The 24,298-nt window shown below is 47.6% G+C and overlaps 3 protein-coding genes and 1 long non-coding RNA gene across 6 annotated transcripts in view; 3 read left to right on the top strand and 1 right to left on the bottom strand.

The window, feature by feature from the left end:
- The window catches only part of preb (prolactin regulatory element binding), a 28,759-nt gene extending 5,831 nt beyond the window's left edge, over positions 1-22,928 (top strand). Inside the window, exons 9-10 of the mRNA XM_028424896.1 lie at positions 19,805-19,820; positions 22,099-22,928. Of these exons, the coding sequence (XP_028280697.1) occupies positions 19,805-19,820; positions 22,099-22,174 (92 nt within the window). The 3' untranslated portion in view covers positions 22,175-22,928. The remainder of the gene's footprint in view (positions 1-19,804; positions 19,821-22,098) is intronic.
- Positions 402-14,519, top strand: adcy3a (adenylate cyclase 3a). Of its 3 annotated transcripts, XM_028424890.1 has the most exons (22): positions 402-535; positions 1,253-1,376; positions 1,498-2,392; positions 3,127-3,276; positions 4,966-5,096; positions 5,208-5,319; positions 5,881-6,008; positions 6,360-6,518; positions 6,640-6,805; positions 6,993-7,112; positions 7,295-7,437; positions 7,608-7,769; positions 7,875-7,962; positions 8,705-8,821; positions 8,920-9,224; positions 9,410-9,491; positions 9,571-9,729; positions 9,809-9,955; positions 10,165-10,278; positions 10,575-10,701; positions 10,814-10,938; positions 11,236-14,518. In XM_028424890.1, the coding sequence occupies exons 3-22, from the start codon at positions 1,718-1,720 to the stop codon at positions 11,413-11,415; spliced, it is 3,390 nt and encodes a 1,129-aa protein (XP_028280691.1). In that variant the 5' UTR covers positions 402-535; positions 1,253-1,376; positions 1,498-1,717; the 3' UTR covers positions 11,416-14,518. The 3 variants fall into 3 exon arrangements, with proteins under 3 accessions (XP_028280691.1, XP_028280692.1, XP_028280690.1); XM_028424891.1 differs by having other exon boundaries at positions 1,253-2,392; positions 6,996-7,112; positions 11,236-14,519; XM_028424889.1 differs by having other exon boundaries at positions 1,253-2,392.
- Positions 479-6,371, bottom strand: LOC114448145 (uncharacterized). The gene is made up of 4 exons (XR_003671891.1): positions 5,481-6,371; positions 4,879-5,346; positions 3,108-3,252; positions 479-1,303 (listed from the first exon to the last, which is right to left on the bottom strand). It is a non-coding gene; the product is annotated as an uncharacterized LOC114448145 (long non-coding RNA).
- wdr26a (WD repeat domain 26a) lies at positions 15,028-21,863 on the top strand. The gene is made up of 14 exons (XM_028424893.1): positions 15,028-15,744; positions 16,971-17,070; positions 17,163-17,219; positions 17,714-17,850; positions 18,446-18,543; positions 18,651-18,807; positions 18,891-19,029; positions 19,121-19,261; positions 19,670-19,789; positions 19,922-20,067; positions 20,162-20,240; positions 20,321-20,450; positions 20,607-20,801; positions 20,890-21,863. Exons 1-14 carry the CDS (start codon positions 15,407-15,409, stop codon positions 20,910-20,912), a joined length of 1,860 nt encoding a protein of 619 aa, XP_028280694.1. The 5' UTR covers positions 15,028-15,406; the 3' UTR covers positions 20,913-21,863.
- Positions 22,929-24,298: the final 1,370 nt, after the last annotated feature.

The following is a 24,298-nucleotide window of genomic DNA, read 5'->3' as shown; positions in this document are numbered from 1 at the left end:
TCAAGCACTTTAAAAACAGACAATAAAAGCATATAAAATTATACATAAACCAAAGTGGTGACTGATATTAGCAGTTATGGATGTTATTTAACCGCTTTTTCTTTTTGTTGGCCTTTTATTTTCACAAATATTTGTGTAAATATAAAAGAAAATTTTCCAGTATATAGACTCAATTTAAAATCTTTAAATTAAATGCAAATTTAATTTTAAAATTTGAAATTGATTTGATTTCAAAAGAATTTGAAATAAAACGGGGCTTTTATTTTGAAGGTGACCGGAAGTGTCGTTTTAGCGCCTTTAGCTTGACGGTGAAAGTGTTCCGTGTCTGCTGCGGAAAACACCCAAAGCCAAAAAGCACACAGAGCGGGTTTGTGTTAACCGACAGCGCGGCTTTGCGTGAACAGTCTCTCGTTCTCCTCCTGTGTGGTGTGTGTCCGTGTGGACCGCTGTGTTTCAGGCGACACACACACACACACACACACACATCTGTCTGCGGGGAATAACCGGAGGAGCGAAATCTGGCAGCACACACACGGTAAGCGGCTGCATCAGCACACATTATTTCCACGGTTGGTGTTTTTTTCCACAGCATCTGGAGGAAAAGGGAGAAACTGTGAGTGTGGATGAAAAAAAAACAGGCAGGAAAGCCACAAGTTTCCCTGAAATACACAGAGTTGAGCTCAGAGATGCTAAAGCAGCCATTGCTGGCCGCCTGCATCACCTGAGACATCACCCACCGCGCTGTCACCGTGGGTTGTGGGGACGTGTACATGTCTCCGCTCAGTGTTTTCCGTGTGTGTTTTGTGTGACAGAGCGCAACATGTAGCCCCTGCAGGCCCGCAGCGGACAGCTGCTGGCTGTCGGTGTGTGGACACAGAGCACCACGCAGAAATCTGACCGCTTAAAGGTTCCGGTCAGATCCAAAGGCTCTGACACAACATTCACACCTCAGGGGAAGCTGAGGACTCATGTTTTCAGGCTCGGCACACGTATAACACAGCGAGCATCTTTGTTATTACACGTTTACTGTGGATGCATGACACCCTGCCAGCTCCCAGTGTAGGGAAGCTAAAGGGTTAAAGGGGAGATGACAGACAGCTGTCATGAAGAAGAACACTTAACACAGCGTTGCCTTTCAAAGGTGCAGGAGCAGGGACGCCCGTCAGGTGTTTGTAGCAGGTCAGATCTTCTGTGTGGAGACGTTAGGACATGTCTTCACAGCTCTCCTCATCCTCATCCTCCTCTTCCTCAGGCCCTGTGAGCTGGAGCGATGGAAGGCCGGAACACACGCTGCTGCCCGAGTCTGAGGAAGCCACACATACACAGCTGATCAGATGTTCATGAAGTCACCATGGTGCACGGCTGTGGAGGAACAGGTGAAAGGCGCACGCCTGTGAAGCTGAGCGAGGAAACAGGAAGTGGAGCTTCTTGTTTGTTGATGTAAAGTAGGCGTGTGTGTGTGTGTGTGTGTGTGTGTGTGTGTGTGTGTTATGACAGAGTCCATTGGACGGAGTGACCACGGGTGCAGCTATGTAAGAATCTCTGCAGTGCACGGGTCCTGATCGACATGCAGCTGTGATCCACGCCACACACACACACGTGCGCGCTCGTGTGGGGCTCTCAGGGGGGAAGAAAGAAAGGTGGATGATGTGTACCTGAGAGCTACTCCCAGCAGGACGACCAATCGATTTTCTAGTTTTTTAATCAAGTGCTCACCATGCCTCGGAACCGAGCCTTCTCTGAGCCCGAGTACTCTGCGGAGTACTCGGCGGACTGCTCTGTGACCCTGCCCTCAGACCCCGGGCAGGCCGTGGGGCGAACACACGAGGTCACGGTGCGGAGCTCAGGATGCTGCCTCTGCCTGCCTCGGTTCATGCGCCTCACCTTTGCGCCCGAGTCTCTGGAGAACCTGTACCAGACTTACTTCAGACGGCAGAGACACGAGACGCTGCTGGTCCTCGTCGTCTTCGCCGCCCTGTTCGACAGCTACATCATCGTCATGTGTGCTGTGGTCTACAACTCTGACAAACTGGCCTCTGTCTTAGTGGCCTCCGTGGGACTTGCGTCGGATATCGTCCTCTACCTGCTGTGCCGCTTCGGGCTCCTGCCGGACCGCATCTCCAGACGGGTGGTGCCCTACGCCCTGTGGGTGCTCATAGCGGCTCAGATATTCTGCTACCTGGGTCTGAACTATGCTCGCTTCCACCAGGCCAGCGACACGGTGGGCTGGCAGGCTTTCTTCAGCTTCTCCTTCTTTCTGACTCTGCCTTTGAGACTGACGCCCATCGTGCTCATCACCACCGTGTCCTGCGGGGTGCACACCCTGGTCCTGGGTGTCACCATCGCCCAGCAGCAGCAGGAGGACATCCAGGCTGCAGCACTTGGCAGACAGGTAGGAGAGAGGGCAGGGAGGAGGAGGGTGGTGAGGAATCCTTAAACACATTTAGGACTTTGGACTGAAGGTTATAGATGAGAGGCGCAGACTGAGCCAGTAAATTATACACCGATACGGTGCTGAGCATGTTTTAACAGATTACACATCATAATATTGGATTATATGAAATTACTAATCCAGATTATTTTAGGAGCGATTGTGATGCATCAGCTGCCGCCATCCCCTCCAGAATAATGACGTCTAAATCGACTTCACACCAGGATGAATATGCACCATGATTTAACTAGCTAATTATTAACAGTTAAATTTGTTTATCAGCTAATTGGTAATCAATCAATCAATCAATATGCCGATGTTGCAACCTGAATTTGAGAAGCTCTCCAGTAACAGATCAGACGCTCCACCAAACTGACCAACCATCAGCAAGTTATCAGATTACTCTTAAAAATAAGATTATTGTCCATGGTGCATTTATTGATTAGTGGGATGAACAACGTAATTGGCAATACATTGGTAAGAGCAGACATCGGCCATAAAATAGGATGGAGAAATCAGCTAGGTGAGAGTGGTGTGGGTGGATTTCCAGTTAAAATCACACGACGTATTTACGCTTAAGTCGTTTTTGTTAGTTAATGATGAGGTAACTGCCGAGAGGCCCCAGTGAATGCGTCCAAAATGGTGTCATTATGTCACGAACCGCTGGTAAACTTACTGTGTTTTGTTTTTCCCAGCTGCTGGCCAACATGGTGATCTACGTTTGTGCCATCACCGTGGGCGTCATGTCGTACTACATGGCTGACCGGAAGCATCGGAAGGCCTTCCTGGAGGCCAGACAGTCGCTGGAGGTCAAACTCAACCTGGAGGAGCAGAGCCAGCAACAGGTCAGAGGGCACGGAGGTGCACATGTGGACTTCCCCACCTAATCAGTGGTTAAAAAAAGAATACGTCTATGGTCAGCCAATAGAATAACAGCACACTAAGTACCATTTCTGACTTCTGATTGGGTGGGCAGGCAGCACTTTGACTCCTACGTCGCCCACTGTGCTGCTTTTGTCACACACATGCAGAGTTCTGCTGCGCTGAGTGTTTCTGCTGAGGAGGAGGAGGAGGAGGAGGAGGAGGAGAGGGGTGTTGCTATAACAACTATGAACTGTAATGGCTCAGACTGCACACTGTCACAGGGCAAAGCACATAAACGGCTCTGCTGCTCATAAAAAATCACACAGTTAATTAGATCAACAAGGTGTTGTTCATTATGCTTCCCTGATAGCACGGCGGCATCGATGGCGGTTTGATCCACCGCACGTCCACATGTTGAAGAGTGTGAGGGACGAGATGGAGATAAACAAACAAACAAACAGCAAAACTATGAGAGACAACGTGTCTCCTGGGTCTGAACCACGCACAGTAAAGTGATCAACATGAGCACAAATATACACAATCACAAGTTAAGTTGAAGCATGGACAGAGGGGGAAGAGAACTGGGTCTGAGTTCATGGAAATATTTATAGATGGGTGGTGGTTGTACTTCCTGATAGTTGATAGGGATACGGGTTCTCTTATAGTTCAGGGGTCCAGCACTTCCTGGAGATCTCCAATAGATCTTTACTACTCAGCTTTTCTTTACATTTTTAGATGCAGTGTTGTAGATCAGTTCTAGGTCATGGAGCAGATGGTCAGCAGCACAGAGCGAGGAGGAGGAGGGAGGAAGAGAGAGAGGGAGGGAGGGAGGGAGGGAGGGAGGAAGTAAAAAAACATGGGTACAGTGAATGTGAGAGTGAAGGTATTGTGATGAGGGAAAATGAGACAAGAGGAGGGGAAAAAAAAAAAAGATTCCAGATTATTAATGGAGAAGCACGGGCTGCTGGGAGTCAAGGGCTGCTAGCCAATCAAGGAGCATCCGGTTGCTGCTGGTTACCGTGGCAACCGCTCTCCTGAGACTGTGTCAGCTGTAATCACAGAGGCAACTCGCTCAGCTGTTTATCGCTTCTCTGCTTCTCTGCCAGCTTTGAAGAAAGAAGAATATTGAAACCAGCTTCACCCCAAGCCTCACCCCTCCAACCTCCCCACCCCCCCCCCCCCCCACCCCCCTCACCCCTCACCAAGACACACTGTTTGAAACACATCTTCACGCAGGTCAAGTGTTTTAATTGTTTTGTTGTGTTTGACACATCCGTGCTGTCTGTCTGGGTCACTGTGTGCTCCAACTGACAGTTTGAGGCCAATAAGCTTCCTGTAAACAAACGCATAGAGCTCCGAGCGCCGAGGAGGGAAGCTCTGTTCATCTGCTCTGTATTTATAGTCTATACTTACAGGTTTTTACCCTGCATTTAGGGATCTCTGGGCAAAGCAGAGCCTATGGAGACTGTTGAATTATTTAGAATTATTTTCCACTCGGGGCAGGCGGGGCTTAATGTGCTCCTCATCACATTGAATTCACTAATAACATCTTTAATGGGCCTTTTAGTTAACTCACTGCTTACATTGGTTACCTGACAGGGCAGAGTAGATTCGGCACAAGTTTGATGCCTGGCTTTACTTTGTGTGTGTCCGTCTTTGAACCTCCACAGGAGCGTCTGCTGCTCTCCATTCTTCCAAAGCACATAGCCGACGAGATGCTTCAAGACATGAAGAAGGAGCCCAGTCAGAAAGAGATGCAGCAGTTCAACACCATGTACATGTACCGGCACGAGAACGTCAGGTAACGTCCATTAGCTTATGATGGTTGGAGTCCTGCAGGTCTCGTTTCAGAGCAGTTTTACCTGCAGCCCGTTGACACGTTGTTGTGTTTGTGTCTCCTGTTGTCGTGCAGTATTTTGTTTGCAGACATCGTGGGCTTCACACAGCTGTCGTCGTCGTGCAGCGCTCAGGAACTGGTCAAACTGCTCAATGAGCTGTTTGCTCGCTTCGACAAGCTGGCTGCAGTGAGTTTCATCGTTTACATGATGCACCTACAGACACACATGAGTTAGCATCATGTTCATCAACATGTATGTTGTGTGTCATTGATTTTACATCATTTAAATTATTATGCATAGGCACACTTTAAAAAATGAAGTGGCAAATCTGAAGGAAGCATCCTCACCATCAAAACTTGCTGTAAATACAGCTTCACTCACAGTTAGCCCGGATCTTCGGCATGGCTTGTGTCTCATTTGTTTAAGACAACAGAGAGGTTTCACTGGGAGCCGGAGCTGGAACTAGTTCTGACTGCCGGGTGCAGGAACATCCTGGAGGTGGTTGCCATGCAACCTCACGCAATGACAAAGTTGAATTTTTAGGCAGCTGTTGGGATTGAGCTGTGATTCAGATGAATGTGGAGGATCTGTGCTCATGTTTGGAGCCACGGAAGACAGGCAGCCATGTCATTCATTAGAACAGACTCACTGCAGGTCTCATTGTGAGGCTCATGCAGGAAGTAAACAGTAACAGCTGTAGCCGTAAACATTAGCTTAGCGCAGCTAATCTTGTTATCTCCCTGTCAGAAATATCACCAGCTGAGGATCAAGATCCTGGGAGACTGCTACTACTGCATCTGTGGGCTGCCGGACTACAGAGAGGACCACGCTGCCTGCTCCATCATGATGGGCCTGGCCATGGTGGAGGCCATCTCGTGAGTGGTGCTAATTGATCCCTCATATTGACTCTCTGTGGTTAGTGAACTCAACACTGAGGGGTCATTAAGCCCAAAAAAAGTGTTCATGGATGGATTTCTGTTAGTTCTGGTGTCCCTTCATGCTCCAAATAGCAAACAGCAGGAATCAGATTTTGTGGTGTGGTGATAGTTTTGGAAATCTGAGAAAGGACCGATGACGGTTGAGGCAACTGGCGTGTTTTTTGTTTTTTAAGTTTTGTCACTAAAACCTTTAAGTGCTGCAGGGAGGTTCATTTAAGGTGTTTAACCAAACATCCAGTCAACACTCAGTAATTGTGTTAATTTTGCTGCTCTGTGAACCGACCGCAGGTACGTCCGAGAGAAAACGCAGACCGACGTTGACATGCGGGTGGGAGTGCACAGCGGCACCGTCCTTGGAGGCGTGCTCGGTCAGAAACGCTGGCAGTACGACGTCTGGTCCACAGATGTCACCGTGGCCAACAAAATGGAGGCCGGAGGGATCCCTGGGTAAGAACATCAACACTTTTAAACATGTGTGGAAGTAAAAACACAACAAGAAGGAGCGTGCTAAGCAAAATTCTCCCCCTTCCTCCCCCCCTCCCCCCCTCGCTGTGCTTGTGTGGACCAGTCGTGTTCACATCTCACAGAGCACCATGGAGTGCCTTCATGGCGAGTTTGATGTGGAGCCAGGAAACGGAGGCGACCGCTGTGACTACCTGAGGGAGAGAGGCATCGACACCTACCTGGTGGTCGTTCCTAAAGGACCTGTGGGAAAGAACGGCATCAACAGCGTGGTGAGGCAGACCTGCCCCCCCCCCCCACACACACACATGTTCAACATGTTACATTACAAGGAAACCAGTGACAAAATTCTACATTTGAATACTTCTCTTTACTCACATGTGGATTTGAATCCCTTTTACATGAAGTCGTCTGTTTGCTCTGCCATCACTCAGCACTTCCTGTTTGTCGTCACATTAGAAGCTGTCCGTGACCTCTTCCAATGGAAACTCCCCACTGTTAATCAACACCACAGAGTGTAACGGCAGTGTCAACACAGCGTGCACCACACCAGAAGAACCAGAAGAACTGGACACAAGGGTAACAAGAACCGATTAGACTGGATCACATCACTGTTCCATAGTCTCTTCATGTTATATCTCTCAATTTAAAATTACTCAAACTCTAGTTTGCTGAAAGATCTACAGTATGATGGACTATTTGAATGCCCTCCCTTCTTAACATATCTAATTACTATGTCTTGTTTTGTTTTGGGAGATCAGGTGGTAAACCCGTCCTTCCCGAACCCCAGGAGAAGACTGCGGCTGCGGGATCTGGCTGAGAGGGTGATTGATGCTCAGGAGAACGAACAGGAGCTCAACAAACTGCTCAACGAGGCCTTGCTGGAGAGAGAGACGGTTCAGGCGTACGTCAACACCCACAGTTTCTACACAAGCATTCACACAGCAGCGCTAACCACACAGAGCACTTTGATCATGACAGTAACAATGAGAGCACTGTGAAGTAGCACCAACATCTAAAGTCATAAACCCGGGTAAACACCGTCCTGTCGTTGTAACTGCTTTGTCTCAACAGCCTGAAGGGGAAACACACCAACAGGCTCTCGCTGAGGTTTGTGGACCCGGACCTGGAGACCCGCTACTCTGTGGAGAAGGAGAAGCAGAGCGGAGCAGCCTTCTGCTGCTCCTGTGTGGTGCTGCTCTTCACTGCTGTCATGGAGGCACTCATAGACCCCTGGTCAGTTCTTTGCCTTGGACGGTTGTAGCTTTTGCGTTGCTGTCTGCCTCTGTGTGTTGGACTTACTGATCTCCATCAATGGTTTCCCTCTCTGTGTGTTTACAGGCTGATTGCCAACTACATAACCTTTGCAGTGGGAGAGGTCCTGCTGCTCATACTGACAATCTGCTCTCTGGCTGCCATCTTCCCCAGAGTGAGTTTTAACACTGTTTTTTATGCTCACACTCACAATCAAAATCTTTTTTTTTTATCTCTGCCTGAAGCTGTAGATCAACTCTGCCATGATACACACAGCTCATGGAGTGGTGTAGAGGAGTAGAGTCACGGCTCCTCCACGTTGACAGGAGCCATTTAAGGTGGTTCAGGCCTCTGGTTTGGATGCCACCTTTGCCAACAAGGTGTTTTGGGCATATTCAGTTGGGAGGAGGTCCCAGGGCAGAGCCAGGACATGGTGGAAGGATGATGATATCTCCTGGGACTGCCTCAGCATCCTCCAGAGGAGCTGCAGGACGGTCCGGGGCCCTGGATAAGTGGAAGAAAATAGATGAATGGAACAGGACACCACCAGGCCTGTGGTAACGGGTGCTGCTGTGCAGTGTGTGATGTGTTGATGGCGTTTGGCATGGAGCACTTTTGATTCTCTCATCATGGAAATTCAGATGTATCGATAAGCAGCAGGCAGGCCAGTATTGACTTCTGCTGTCCGCTCAGCTCAGCCACTCTACAACACACACACACTGAGGTGGCCAATGGCATGACTGAGAACCTACAGGGTCACTTTAAACACAGCTTGGGGCTAATCAGCGCTTATCAATATTACGTCAAATACCACAATGTCCTGGGCCTGCAGTGTGGACACAGGAGCATGTGCACACGCTTAATGGCTCCTGTTTGGTAAATAAAAGTCTCTAAATGCAGTCCCCTTTTTGTGTCAGGTCTTTCCCAAGAAGCTGGTGTCCTTCTCCACCTGGATCGACCACACTCGCTGGGCTCGTAACACCTGGGCAATGGCAGCCATCTTCATCCTCACCATGGCAGACATCATAGATATGGTGAGCTGCTCTCTTACGGTTAGCCTCACAGGACAGTCTGAGCACTTTGTAGGTGTAATAATGAATCTAAGCTGTTGGCTTTGTGTCTCCACTGTCAGCTGAGCTGTCTGTCTCAGGTGCCAGACTCAGGCAGTACCACAGTGGCTCCCTCCTCCTCCTCCTCCTCCTCCTCCTCCTCCTCCTCTTCTTCCTCGTCAAGCCTCGAAGGTTGCTTGAACAACCCCAAATATTACAGCTACATCGCCGTGCTGGCGCTGATGGCCACCACCATGCTGGTTCAGGTCAGTCACATGGTCAAACTCACGCTGATGCTGCTCATCACCGTGGCCACCGGCATCGTCAACATCTACAGTTGGAAGGACATCTTCGACCGTTATGACATGGCCCGTTTCCAGGACGACAGGTGAATCATGTCATTTATTCCCTTCGGATCTTACACTGATGTCATAAAATGATGAAAATCCATCACAGCAACTGTCATCCACCATTGTGGAGATTTGGAAAAGCACGATGTCACACAGAGCGGTGTAAGCTCCCTGCAGCTGTCCAAAAATCCAGAGTTTTATAAACACGTGTTGTCCTTTGCAGGCCGTACCAGGTGCCCTCCAAGTTCTCAATGACGATTATGATCTTCATGATGATGGTCAGCTTCTATTATTTCTCCAGACACGTAAGTCTGCGGTGTGTTTACTGTGCTTGAAGACTGATGGAAAGCGTTGAGCAAACATTAATGATGTCTGTCCTGGAAGGTGGAGAAGCTCGCCCGCACCCTGTTCCTGTGGAAGATCGAGGTCCATGAGCAGAAGGAGAAAGTGTACGAGATGAGGCGCTGGAACGAAGCTCTGGTGACCAACATGCTGCCCGAGCACGTGGCTCGACACTTCCTGGGCTCCAAAAAGAGGGACGAGGTGAGAGATTCTCACTCAGCACTGATTCTAGAAGAAGGTTCATGATCCCGTCTGACGGCTCTGTGTGTTTCCCTCCCAGGAGCTGTACAGCCAGTCCTACGATGAGATTGGAGTCATGTTCGCCTCCATCCCAAACTTCTCTGACTTTTACACAGAGGAGAGCATCAACAATGGCGGCATTGAATGCTTACGGTTCCTCAATGAGATCATTTCAGACTTTGACAGTGTAAGCTGCTTCTCTCATTCATACTCTGTGTTTTTTCTTTAGAAGCACTGAACCACACCTTGTGCAGTGGTAGAACAGGCACAGACACGTGTCTCCCGGATGTGGACGGTGTAAATGAGGCCTAACAGTAGTCAGGTGTCAGAGTTTCCGTGTTTACATCCTCAGTGAAATAAAGTGTAAATACAAGCTTCCTCCTGTGTCCCTGTCAGCTCCTGGATGAGCCACAGTTTCGCTGTATCACAAAAATCAAGACGATTGGCAGCACCTACATGGCAGCATCAGGCGTCACCCCAGACGTCAGCAACGGCTACAACTACATGAAGGTCAGTCCTCCTCTTATTTTTCTCCTTCTTTCTGTCCTTCTTTGTTGTCATAACCTCCTTTTATCCGGGCTTCACTGTGTGTCTGTGGTATAAAATGATAGTAACATTTCTTTACGTTACTTCAGGATCCAGATGCAGATGTAACATGATCAATATTTGACTTAATGGCAACATTGTGAATTTAGGCGGCTCAGCTAGTGATGACACATGAATACACACATGATGGGATGGCTTACACAGTACTGCTTTGTATGTACACTTCATTTCCTCCTCCTCACCTCGCTTTCTCCTGACAGAAGGAGGAGCAGTCTGACAGAGAGCGCTGGCAGCACCTGGCGGACCTGGCAGACTTTGCTTTGGCTATGAAGGTCACACTCATGAACATCAACTACCAGTCGTTCAACAACTTCATGCTGCGCATCGGTCCGTACCGCCTCGATCAATTTAAAGCCCTGATAGTCTGTCTATTAAAAACAAAAATGTGTCTCATGTCACATAACAACTTAGCAAGCCATGTGTGATCCATCTCCTTCAGGTCTGAATAAAGGAGGGGTGCTAGCGGGAGTGATCGGTGCCCGTAAACCACACTACGATATCTGGGGCAACACTGTGAATGTGGCCAGTCGCATGGAGTCCACGGGGGTGATGGGAAACATCCAGGTGAGACATCTGCAGACACTTCACAGCCACACTTCTTATCAAGAATGTCTGATTATTAGAGAGAGAGAGAGTCTGACTGAATCTAAAGGAGGAAAAACAGCCAAAATTTGAGCCAAAATGGCCGACCTTGTGGGTTTTGTTTAACACAGCTACATAATTTCACCCGGTGCTGAAGAGAGTGCTTTTGAGCTGAGTTGCTATGCCTTTAAAATATTAAAATTAATAAAAGATCACTGTTGTATGCTCTGAATCTGTAACTCTCTCTTCCACACACATCTTTGTTTGTGTGTCCCCCAGGTGGTGGAGGACTGCTACAACATCCTGAAGGAGTACGGCTTCCGCTTCGTGAGGAGGGGGCCCATCTTTGTGAAGGGGAAAGGAGAGCTGCTCACGTATTTTCTGAAGGGACGAGACAAACAAGGCTCGTTTATCAACGGCTCCTCCGTCACGCTGCCACATCAGGTTGTTGACACCTAAAAACTGCACTCTAACAGACACGCACTTCCCATCAGTAACTGTGTGATGAACGCAGAGAGGAAAGAGAGAGAGAGAGAGAGAGAGAGACAAGTACGACTGAAACCTTTCACTTAACACACCGCTCGCCACTGACAGTGTCTTTGAGAAGATACTGGTACCAGTGCAGATTATATTTCAGCTTAAAGACACCAAAGTGAATCAGAAATTGGCCTCTAATTTAAATCCTCACCTGGACTGTGTGACACTTCAGCAGCAGCTACTTCCAGCCCCTCATTCTTTGTTTTTGCTGAGAAAGCATCAAAAACGGGTTTTAACTTTATGAATGTTTGTCCAGAAGTGGCCCAAATCTTGACCCTCAAAGCTTTTAAATCAGAGAGCCTAAAGAAAGAACTGCACACAGACCCAGCTGGAACTGAGCAGCCTGTGTTCTGTTTTGGGGATGAGGAGCTCAGACAAATGTAACGAGCTTCATCTCTTTTCCACATTTGATTTGCAAATGCTAGTTTTGATCAGACACTCTGCCTAAACTGTGGCGATTCCCCCCTTTTTTCCCACGATGTATGTATTGAAACCCAACAGACTGAGTCCATTTTTCTGTCTCTGAGGAGGAGGACCTGGAAACGGGCCAATGAGAGGCTAGAGTGTGACAATACAGACTGATCCGCCACCTGCTGCTGATGTGTGGCCGTGGGTGTGCATTACTCACAGTGTATTTTTCCACACTTTCTCCTCAGTTCTGATGTGGGAGCAGGTCAGATCTGTGAGTGACCTGCTACAGAACCACACACACACACAGTCTGTGCTGCGTGTTTTAGGAGCGGTCAGGTGACAGAAATATTTTTCACACTGACTGTTGATTGATGAAGTGCCTATCACAGCTGTGATCACCATGTTTAGCTGAGGGCAGGGTGTCACACGTTTTAATTGTGTAGCTCTGATGATAAAAATGTATTGGTTTGAATGTGAGACCAGGAATCAGTGGCTGGAAACAAACCAGAGGGGTGATGAAGAGGAAGAAGAGCGCCAATCTGCCGGTTTTATGGTCAGAGCAGGACGTAAATAAAAAAAAAAACGCTACAACATTTGGATGGAGCCCGTTTCCACCTGGTATTAACGTACAGTCCACCTTATTGAGTACACCTGCTCAACTGCTCATTAAATCTAATCAGCCAATCGGATGGAAGCAACTTAATCCAAGAAATGTGATCTCAGTGACTTTGAAGGTGACACAGGAGTTGGTCAGAATGGTCTGTTGATGTCAGAGGTCAGAGGAGAACAGTCAGACTGGTTTAAGCCGAGGTGTGCAGAAGAGCATCTCTGAACTTTGCAGCAGATGGTCTACAACAGGAAGCTTAGCACAGACCACTAAGAACAGCAAACTGAGGCTACAGTTCACACACACACACACTCACAGTCATTGAACAATAGAAGAAGAAAAAAAAAACACTGACTGGTCTGAGGAGAATCTGTTGGCACCTTTTAGGCCCCTTAGATCCAGCTGCGCCTGCTGAGTGCTGACCATGTCCTTCTCTTTATGAGGACAGTGTGCCATCTTTCGGCAGGATAACACAACGTGTCACAAAGCTCAGATCATCTGACCTCCACAGTCGGCAGATCTCAAAGCACCTGTGGGATGGGGTAGACAGATATATATTGGTCTGCAGATATCAACCAGACGTCTTATGTGGCTGATATTTTATACAGAAGTCAATGCAGATATTATCATCACAAAGTTTGAGCTGCCACGACCCACACATTTCTAACACAACTCTGTCCAACCACCGACAACTACCTAGCAAGCTCGCTAACCATCAATAGTTTGCTGTATATGTGTAAAGTATAGAGGTTGATACATAGATGTTTGAAAAAGTGGGTAATTAAACTTGGAGTTTTTAAAGAAATGCTAAGCTATGAGGCGCAGATAGCAGCTAAGCTAGCCGTTTCTGATACTTTAAACACCTCCTCATACAGGCCCTTTAATACGCTCACTGACCTCATGTCTGATGCATCCACTGGGGACACAGTGATGATGTATATCTGTAGGTCTAATCCCTATCAGCATGGTGGACTGTACACCAAAGCTACCCTGCTGTCCTGACCATCAGGTGCAGCTCTCCAGGTGATACCAGGTGGGAACTGGCTCTCATTTTTTTTTTTAGTGGCATCACTGTCCTTCAGTCTCCACTCTGCTTTGGTCGTGTCCCAGATGAATGGACGGGCACATGGAGCGTCCATGTGAGACAGCAGACGGCCTGTGTTCTCTCACAGCTTCACTTTAAGCTGAATCATCTCGGTGTCTTTGCTGAAGAACACATTTTGAACACAAACACTAAACTGCCTGCATACGTGGGGAAACTCAGGCCACACGACTCTGATTCCCTGAGGAGGAGACGGATGTTTGTATTTTTTTGGGATGTCCAAGGAGGGAGAAGGAGCGCTGCCTTCTGTCGGGACGTGCTTAGGGAGCTGCTCTTTCCTCTGCTGACTGAAAGGAATGGAAGTGCAATAGTCTTTTTCTTCTACAAACCCGTGCTCTCCTCTCTAAAGGACGGCTCCAATCATTCCTTCCCCTTTAATTCATATTTTTATAAGGATCTATTCTAAGAAGGACTGAAGGTGTTCTCGTTGTATATAGACTCAGCCTGTGTTTATTGGTCAGATGTATTTATTGGAAATGACAGGGACGTTTGTTTTCTTTTGTCTTACAGCGATGTGAAAGTGCCAATGATGAAGGAATGGCTTCAATGTTAAAAGCCATAAACATGGACCACGGCTGTTTCCTAAATTGTATTTTAAAAGAATCTCAGGATTGGGAACAAAATAGCACTTTGAATAATAATAATAATAATAATAATAATACTGATGATGATAATGATAAATATAATTATAATGATAGTGTCAACTCTGTTTATGATTCCAGGTTTTGGTTGCGACAGAATTTAGAATTTTGACAATAAAAGTCCGCGTTGAGGGCCCGCGCCAGCAGGGCCGGGCGATGCCGTGAGAAGGCAACAAAACCATTCAGTCCCGTGGCTCCTGTTGTTGTTTACTGTTAAGATTTTAATTCCAAACATTTATTCCTCTTCACAGTTTCCGTGGGATAAATTTGACATTGTGTAGGTCTGCTTATTTCTCACTCTGTGTACCCTTTTTTTTCTTTTAGTTGTTTGTCATCATAAAGTGAGTTGATTAAAAAAAAAAATCAAATAAAAACCAGCCTCAGTGTTATTATGACTGCACAGTAACAGCTACAGACATGTGTAGGTATCCAGGGAGATATAAAATAAGTAAATTACTAACCCCTAACTTTTTAATGTTTAATTATAATTTACATTTAAATAAAAAAACAAGTTTTTAGAGTGTTACAAGCAATTTTGATATTATTAGTTTCTGATTTTGTCTCCTTTGTAGCCAAAAAAATGGCGTCCAAACTTAAGAAGTAACATTTAATACAATTTTCAAAACAAATACATAAAGTTTTTGTTTTTGTTTGTTTTTGTTTACATTAAAAACGTTTATTTGATGAAGTTTTTAAATGGAGGGGTGAGTTACAGCGGCGCCTAGCGGTGACGTCGAGCACGTAGGACGTGAAGGAATTTCCGCTGACGTCACTGCGTCGTATGGCCATAACAGGTCTGCAGCTGTCTGAGAGCAACAATAACAAGCGCTACACAACAACTTGAAGGCGGCTTTAACGCTCCTGACAGCGCACAATACGCACGAAATCCACAAAATGGCATCGTGGGAATAACTCGGGCCTCCATTTCTGCGTCCTCACAGCCTCAGATCGGCTTTATCGTCGCGGGTAGCGCCGTGAAACCGAACACGGGAGAGTCGGCCGCAGGGGGAACAAGGCAGTTCGGGGCTGCATCTGGGTCAGTGGGCCTGTCGGTGGCTGTTCCGTTGGTTTTTGTTGTCGCCGCAGTGTCCCGTTACGCCTGTTCGTCGTTCTTACCCGCGTCGTGTCCCCCCTGTTTAAACCCGAGGTAACATGCAGGCTAACGGGTCAGGCCAGGACCGGGATCCAGAGCTGTCCTGCCGAAACGGCGCTCAGAACGGCGACTCGTCCTCCACCGGGCCAGCTCAGTCCAACGGACTGCTGTCAGTCATCAACAACGGGAACGCTGTCAGTAGCAACAACAACAACAACGGAGTGTCCGCGCAGCCTGCGTCCAACAACAACAACAACAGCAACAGCAGCGGCGGCGGCGGCGGCGGCGGCGGCACGGGGGACGCCAACTCCGGGGTGAAGAAGAAGAAGCGCCTGTCTCAGTCTGAGGAGGATGTCATCCGGCTCATAGGACAACATCTGCACGATTTAGGGCTGAAGTAAGTGACACAGCTGTCAGGCAGCGTGGTGACCTCTGTCACTCTGATTGTGTGGCCCTGTTGTGTGTTTACAGACTGATTGTGTGGCCCTGTTGTGTGTTTACAGACTGATTGTGTGGCCCTGTTGTGTGTTTACAGTCAGACTGATTGTGCGGCCCTGTTGTGTGTTTACAGTCAGACTGATTGTGCGGCCCTGTTGTGTGTTTACAGACTGATTGTGTGGCCCTGTTGTGTGTTTACAGACTGATTGTGTGGCCCTGTTGTGTGTTTACAGTCAGACTGATTGTGCGGCCCTGTTGTGTGTTTACAGTCAGACTGATTGTGTGGCCCCGTTGTGTGTTTACAGTCAGACTGATTGTGCGGCCCTGTTGTGTGTTTACAGTCAGACTGATTGTGCGGCCCTGTTGTGTGTTTACAGTCAGACTGATTGTGTGGCCCTGTTGTGTGTTTACAGTCAGACTGATTGTGTGGCCCTGTTGTGTGTTTACAGACTGATTGTGCGGCCCTGTTGTGTGTTTACAGTCAGACTGATTGTGCGGCCCTGTTGTGTGTTTACAGTCAGACTGATTGTGCGGCCCTGTTGTGTGTTTACAGACTGATTGTGCGGCCCTGTTGTGTGTTTACAGACTGATTGTGTGGCCCTGTTGTGTGTTTACAGACTGAGTGTGCGGCCCTGTTGTGTGTTTACAGACTGATTGTGTGGCCCTGTTGTGTGTTTACAGTCAGACTGATTGTGCGGCCCTGTTGTGTGTTTACAGACAGACTGATTGTGCGGCCCTGTTGTGTGTTTACAGACTGATTGTGCGGCCCTGTTGTGTGTTTACAGTCAGACTGATTGTGCGGCCCTGTTGTGTGTTTACAGACTGATTGTGTGGCCCTGTTGTGTGTTTACAGACTGATTGTGCGGCCCTGTTGTGTGTTTACAGACTGATTGTGTGGCCCTGTTGTGTGTTTACAGTCAGACTGATTGTGCGGCCCTGTTGTGTGTTTACAGACTGATTGTGCGGCTCTGTTGTGTGTTTACAGACTGATTGTGCGGCTCTGTTGTGCGTTTACAGACTGATTGTGCGGCTCTGTTGTGTGTTCACAGTCAGACTGATTGTGCGGCTCTGTTGTGTGTTTACAGACTGATTGTGCGGCTCTGTTGTGTGTTCACAGTCAGACTGATTGTGCGGCTCTGTTGTGTGTTTACAGACTGATTGTGCGGCTCTGTTGTGTGTTTACAGTCAGACGGTGGACCTCCTGATGCAGGAGTCCGGCTGCAGGCTGGAGCACCCCTCTGCCACCAAGTTCCGCAATCATGTCATTGAAGGAGAGTGGGACAAGGTGGGCCACAGACACACATAACGCCGCCTCACTGACAGCAGACACTGACGTCAGGGAAACATGCCTGATGTTGTGCGTTTGTCTTCACACAGGCTGAGAGTGATCTGAATGAGCTGAAGGCCCTGATGCACTCTCCCAGTGCTATAGTGGTAAGTGGAACAAACCCAATTAACCTAAACACTTCTATAGAGATTGACTCACTTTTGGAGTCGGCCCCTAGAGGCCTCTGGTGGGACTGCTGGTTTTCACAGCACCACAGAATAAAGCAGAAAAGGCCAGAACAGTGAACACTGAAAGCCTCCAGGGAAGACAGAACTTCATGTTCTAGACCCAGGATGTTCTTTTCCTGTATTGAAGAGCAGATTTCTGAGAACTGAGATGAATTTCTGGACCAACTGTGAAGATTACACTGTGCTGTTGGAGATTACACAAGTGTCTGAAGTCCCACCTGCTCACTCTGTAAACAATGGGCCTCCAATAATTCACCACATGTTCAATGTTTTTCAGTAACTTACAATAGAAGCAGTGACATGTAAGCAAGTCTTACATATCATATATATATATATGACCAGGCAGGATAAACACAGGGCAGAGAGCAGCCACAGAGCACTGACTTACTTCCTCCTGTGTGTCTTCTGTCCAGCGGATGAAGTTCCTGCTGCTGCAGCAGAAGTATCTGGAGTATCTGGAGGACGGGAAGGTCCTGGAGGCTCTGCAGGTCCTCCGAGCCGAGCTCACCCCTCTCAAATACAACACGGAGCGCATCCACATCCTGAGCGGGTCAGTGCAGCAGCAGCAGCAGCAGCAGCACACGGAAAACCGCTTTTAACTGGGAATGTTGATAAGAGAAATGACCATGTTAGCAGTGTATGTAGCAAAATGTTTGCTTACACTGAATCGAATGCACTCCTGACTACAAACTCAGTAAGTCATTAACATGTAAACTCAGGTTTACTGGGACACTGTTTAAGTCTAAACCTGATTTCTCCTGTACTACAGGGTCATGGGGGGGTCGTCAGTCTACTGCAGGGCCACACAGACACAAACAACCACTCAACCTTTACACTTACGGCCAGTTTAGAGTCCCCGTTAACCTAACATGCATGTCTACTGGTAGAGGAAACACACACACACACAGGCAAGTGGAGACCATACAAAACCAAAAACCAGATTTGAACCAAGTGACCTTCTCACAATTAACTCAAATGCAGTGAGTCCATATTAAGAAACAGCAGTTGTACTTGATGCAAGTCAACGTGACCTTTGTGGGAAACATTGCTGCCCACGTCTGTTTTCTGTCTTTCTGTTACTGCGTTGTCTATCCCTGTGTGTGTGTGTGTGGTAGTAACTGAGAATCCTGTGCTGTGTTTTGAAGCTACCTGATGTGCAGTCACGCAGAAGACCTGAGGGCCAAAGCTGAGTGGGAGGGCAAAGGCATGGCATCCCGATCAAAGCTGCTGGACAAGCTCCAGAGTGAGTGCAGTCTGCTCCCACTCCAAAGTCATGACCACACACTGTATGCCTGCACACTGAGCAGCGCTGAGTACCTCCCACTGACTAACCTGTATGTGTGTGTGTAGCATATCTGCCTCCGTCAGTGATGCTGCCTCCTCGACGCCTGCAGACTCTGCTGAAACAGGCCATGGAGCTGCAGAGGGAGCGATGCCTCTACCACAACACCAAACTGGACAGCGGACTGGACTCAGTGTCCCTGCTGCAGGACCACGCCTGCAGCCGGTAAGAGCCCTGCTACAACAACACACAATACACCGCTGTGTAATCAAACTACATGATTATAAGTAATGTGTGTGTGTGTTTAGGAAACAGTTCCCTTGCTACACACAGCAGATTCTTACAGAACACTGCAATGAGGTCTGGTTCTGCAAGTTCTCCAACGACGGCACCAAACTGGCAACCGGGTCCAAAGACACCACGGTCATTGTGTGGCAAGTCGACATGGTAATCGATCGTTTTTATTTCATTCAGATCAGAGGAAATAAAATCCTCTGTTTCTGTGAGAGATAAAATGTTTGGATGTGTTGCTGCACAGGAGACCCAGCAGCTGAAGCTGATGAAGACTCTGGAGGGTCATGCTTACGGTGTCTCGTACCTGGCGTGGAGCCCCGATGACGCCTATTTGATAGCCTGTGGTCCTGATGACTGCTCCGAGCTGTGGCTGTGGAACGTTCAGGTACGACAGGCCTCACAGCGGATCGATTTCTGTCAATGAATGAAGTGTGGACATCAGTTAGGAGCAGATTAGCGCCACCTTTAGACGTGTTTAGGTTACAGGAGTTTAGTGGAAATGGCACATAAATGTGGGATTGGACCAGAGGAGGACTGTGCGGTGCAGAAAAAAGTCAAAGGCAGAATTTTCATCATGCAGCCTCCAGCAGTCAGCAGAGGTCAGCGCGCTGCCATCCATCACTTGCAGCTGAAAAAGACGAAGAACAGACGAAAGATTTCAGGCTTCACTGAAAAATTACTATCAAAACGTTTTAGAGTAGTGAGTGTGTGTGTGTCTGTCTGACCGGCGCGTGTGTGTGTGTGTGCTGTAGAATGTTCAGTCACGTTTCTCTCCTCTGGCTCTGCTGTGTAGACGGGGGAGTTACGAACAAAGATGAGTCAGTCTCACGAGGATAGCCTCACCAGTGTGGCCTGGAATCCAGATGGTAAACGCTTCGTCACCGGCGGCCAGAGAGGCCAGTTCTACCAGTGTGTGAGTACACAGCAGACACACACACACACACACAGTGTTCTCCAAGATGCTGAAATAATACAAATGACAACAGTGTTTTGGTGAGCAGCACTTGAATTTAGGATTAATGACGACATCTTTGCCTTCTCTCAGGACCTGGATGGAAACCTGCTGGACTCGTGGGAGGGAGTGCGGGTTCAGTGCCTGTGGTGTCTGAGTGACAGCCGGACTGTCCTCGCGTCAGACACCCACCAACGCATCCGAGGATACAACTTTGAAGACCTGACGGACAGAAACATGTAAGTCTCCACAGTCTCATGAGCACTGTGCACATCAGCCAGCCTGGGTTCAGTGTGCCGTGGTTTCATCAGGGATCATCCTGTGTCTTTCCAGAGTGCAGGAGGATCACCCCATCATGTCCTTCACCGTCTCCAAAAATGGAAGGTTAGCTCTGCTCAATGTTGCGACTCAGGTGAGCAGCTAGCCGTACGGTAGCCGTACAGATGTGCGTCATTTTGATTGTGCAATCAGTTAAATACTGTGTGTTTGTAGGGAGTGCACCTATGGGACCTGCAGGACCGGGTGCTGGTGAGGAAATACCAAGGGGTGACCCAGGGCTTCTACACCATCCATTCCTGCTTCGGGGGCCACAACGAGGACTTCATCGCTAGTGGTAGTGAAGGTAAGGCGGCGTGATGAACAACAGCTGACAGGTTCTCCAGAAAGTCCTGAAAACAGACCAAGAGAAGCTGATGAGAGACATGAGACCCAAATATAAAACTTCAAAAACGTCCACAGTATGTGAGTGTAAGATGTCTGTGCTTATGTCCCCGTCAAGACCACAAGGTTTACATCTGGCACCGGCGCAGCGAGCTGCCCATCGCGGAGCTGACTGGTCACACCCGCACTGTCAACTGTGTGAGCTGGAACCCCGTCCTGCCCGGACTGCTGGCCAGCGCCTCAGATGACGGCACCGTCCGAATCTGGGGACCCGCCCCCTTCTTGGATGTCCAGGATGCAGAAGGGCTCAACGGTACGTGTGTGTGTGTGTGTGTGTGTGGACAGCAGGTGGCGCCTGTTGCTGACATCTGTGTGTGTGTGTGTGTTTCCTGTCCCGACAGAATGCTGCAGTATGGACAGCTGATGACCCGCCGCTGCACTAAGACTCTGTAGACACTTGAATGGATGAAGCTGATTGGACAGCTGCTTCCTGGAGGTGTGGCCGGCGGTGCTGCATGTCAGGATGTCACCACACAGAGATGTCAGACTCAGAGCTGGCCTGGTGAAGCTGGGCTCCAGGACCTCCAGTATCTGATCCTCCCCCCCTTCTCTCTCCTCCTCCTCCTCCTCTTCCTCTTCATGTACCATGCAGGACCACCCACCTCTTCTTATTTATTATAAACAACGTTATTTATTCATGAGTATTTCACTGACTAGTGCTAAGCTGTGACGTAGCAGCGCCTGGTGGAGGGTGTGTGTGTGTGTGTGTGTGTGTGTGTTCAGCTTCAGCTGTTGTCCCCCTCCTGAACTTTTCTCCTGCTGGGACTATTGATGGATCTGAAGAGAGTCTACGTTATATCTTTTTTTTTTTAATAAAAATCCCCAGCTTACATCCAGACAGATTAGGATTGGATGAGCATGTTGCATAGGATTGCACAGGATGACAGTATATCTTAGCGTGTGTGGGTGTGTGTTATGCTGCCTTCTGTCAGCAGCTGTATACAGTATGTGGATTATTTCTTAGCTCTAACCTTTCACACCTGGATTACGGCGTAGCTCCCCTCGTGCTGTCAGTGTGCACTTCCTCTCTTTTGTTTCAGCCTGCATTCAAACGTATATATATAAATATATATATATATATATTATTTTATTTTTGGGGTTTCTGTTTAGTTGTTACATGTTTTCATTTATTGTTGTGTTTTAAATTCACTACATTTACACACAGTGCAGAGCCTCCACAATCCCTGCTGAGTGTTTTTTTTTTAATCTATCTCCTAATAATGACTGAATAATTATGCACTGGAAAATAATCACAGCTGATTTCAGCCTTCGGTATCAAGAGGTCAACCAGTCTCTGACCCTCCAATAAAGCCTGTTATAATGGCAGCTAACTGTACAACTTGGAGTGAAGGCTGTCTGGTCACCTGTGGGACGTTCTAATAACCTCACTGGTTGTCTTATCGCGATCACAATAACTCTAAATTCTCTCTCTCTGCTGTCTCGGACACATACTTTCAAATTATTCTGGGACTATTGTCAGCGGTGGATGAATCCACTTGTGGTGCTCTAGTGAGTGGTTAGGTCAATGTGAGGCTCTACAGCAGGCTTTGACACACACACACACACACACACACACACACACACACACTCATTAGCAGGATCCATTCGTTTCCAGCCTTAAATTGAACATCAGCAGAGAGCTGAGGGGACACAACACATTTGTACACAGGTGTATCATAACGTTATTATGAATTTCTACAAAGTGTTTCCTTTCTGAGAGTCTATGTAATATGTGCTGTATATCTGTATGTTATGGCATGTATTATTATTATTATTATTATGAGGCTGAGCACAGGCTGACGTCTTTCTCCGGGTTCCCACGCCTGTTGTTGTTTTGTTTTTGTTTTTTTTTTTGCTTTTAACGCCAAACTTTCTTGGATGCGTGTACGTAACATAAATTAGTAGATTTATATTTATAAGTGCTAACACAGACGATTTGTTTCAGTGCAGCCAACATTGATAATTTAGGTCCCTGTCAGGAACGTGGGAACCCTGTTTCATCTGCAGCCATCAGCAGCCTCCGCTCTTCCATCACAGATCTCTCTCACACACACACAGACACACACACAGACACACACACTGGTGCAACATTAGATGTCTCTTAACACACTTAAGTCAGTTACAGATGTTGTGTTCTGCTTCCTGCCTCTGTGGCCCCGCCCCCCGCCTCCTTTAGTTTGTATTTCTGGCTTCCTTTTCTCTTCTCGCTGTAAGAAGCCAAATGTAGGAACTTTGTTTGCTTGCAGGCAGTTTCTGCCACAAACCATTTACATTTTAAATGTGTTATTACAAAAAGTGATTGTACTGTTAGTTCTGTAGGAGAATTGTTATGTGTGCATATTTTAAATAAAGCATTCAGGGTTTTAAAATGGAATTGAAATCTGTCTGACGGGCCTCCTGATTCTTGTGGTTCTTTGCTGCTTGGTTCTTTTTTTTTTAATTAAATTAAACAAATGATTCCTGTGCATGCACGTACCTATATGTGCACATATAAATTCACAAATACGCACAGATGAGACTCTTTTTATGGTCTCGGATCCACAAATGAAATCTTTATGTGTATTAGACCTAAACCTGTGATTAACTCTACTTTAGACACATATAACTACTGACTGTGAAATCTTGAAACTACCTTTTATATGTTGATGAAGATTCTCAGTCTTCCACGTCATCTTCATTCAGAAGGTTGAAGTGAGTCGTCTGGACTTCTCTGCTGCTCCGAGCAGCTTCATCAGTTACTGTTTATCTGCAAATCACACAATGTTTAAACATTAGATAAAATGGACACCGTGCAGCCTGTTCTTAGGTGTAGAGGTGTACATCTTTATGCTGCAGCTGATGATTGGTTGCATTACTGATTGATTGTCCATCAACATATTCTGACATTTGATGAACAAACAGATTTGCACTAAGCCAAACACACCCCTGTGAGGTCTGATGGGAAGCTTGTTTTCTTGTAGTCGTTCCCTGTGTCTTGGCATCAGACACATGGCACAATTGCTTTGTTGACTGGGTCCCGCCCAGTGCAGATGAACGATATGGTCACACCACATCACACATGGTGTGACGATATGGTCACACCATGTGTGATGTGGTGTGACGATATGGTCACACCATATCGTTCATCTGCACTGGGCGGGACCCAGTGCAGATGAACCCGCCCAATGCAGATGAACGATATGGTGTGACCATATCGTCACACCATAGCTGTGTCCCAATTCAGGGTCTGCATCCTTCGGAGGACGCAGCCTACGCGGTCTCAGGAGGCCGCGTCCTCCTGAGGATCCTCCTGAGGATCCTCAGGAGGATCCTCAGGAGGATCCTCCTGAGGATCCTCAGGAGGATCCTCCACCGTTGGTAAATGGGACGGTCTGGCCTTCAAAGCACTTCCTGATTGTGGCGCGACGTCATAAATTTTGCCCCGGGAAAAACAAAAGCAGCGACAGCGACACAACACGGACTACACAACAAACGGGACAACAGTGTGGATTTAGACATTTGGAATTTTTTAATATATTTATTTGTTGTTGGAGGAAGAGGAGAGGCGGCTCCAGCGGCAGCAAAACCGGTGACGGCTCATTTTCTTCAGGCTGGGAGAGCGCAGTGGGGAGGTGACGGTAAGCTGCTGTTTAACCATATTATTGATCATAATTAATATACCGGTTACTGAGCAAACGCTAGATATATAACCAGTAGATAGACAAATATGATTAAATGTAATTTATATTTGATTCAATTGTAAGACTTGAT

Source organism: Parambassis ranga, chromosome 16, assembly GCF_900634625.1.
Source record: "Parambassis ranga chromosome 16, fParRan2.1, whole genome shotgun sequence".
NCBI lineage: Eukaryota > Metazoa > Chordata > Actinopteri > Ambassidae > Parambassis > Parambassis ranga.
The sequence above is the reverse complement of the archived record's forward strand: the minus strand, read 5'-3'. Positions and strand labels throughout refer to the sequence as shown.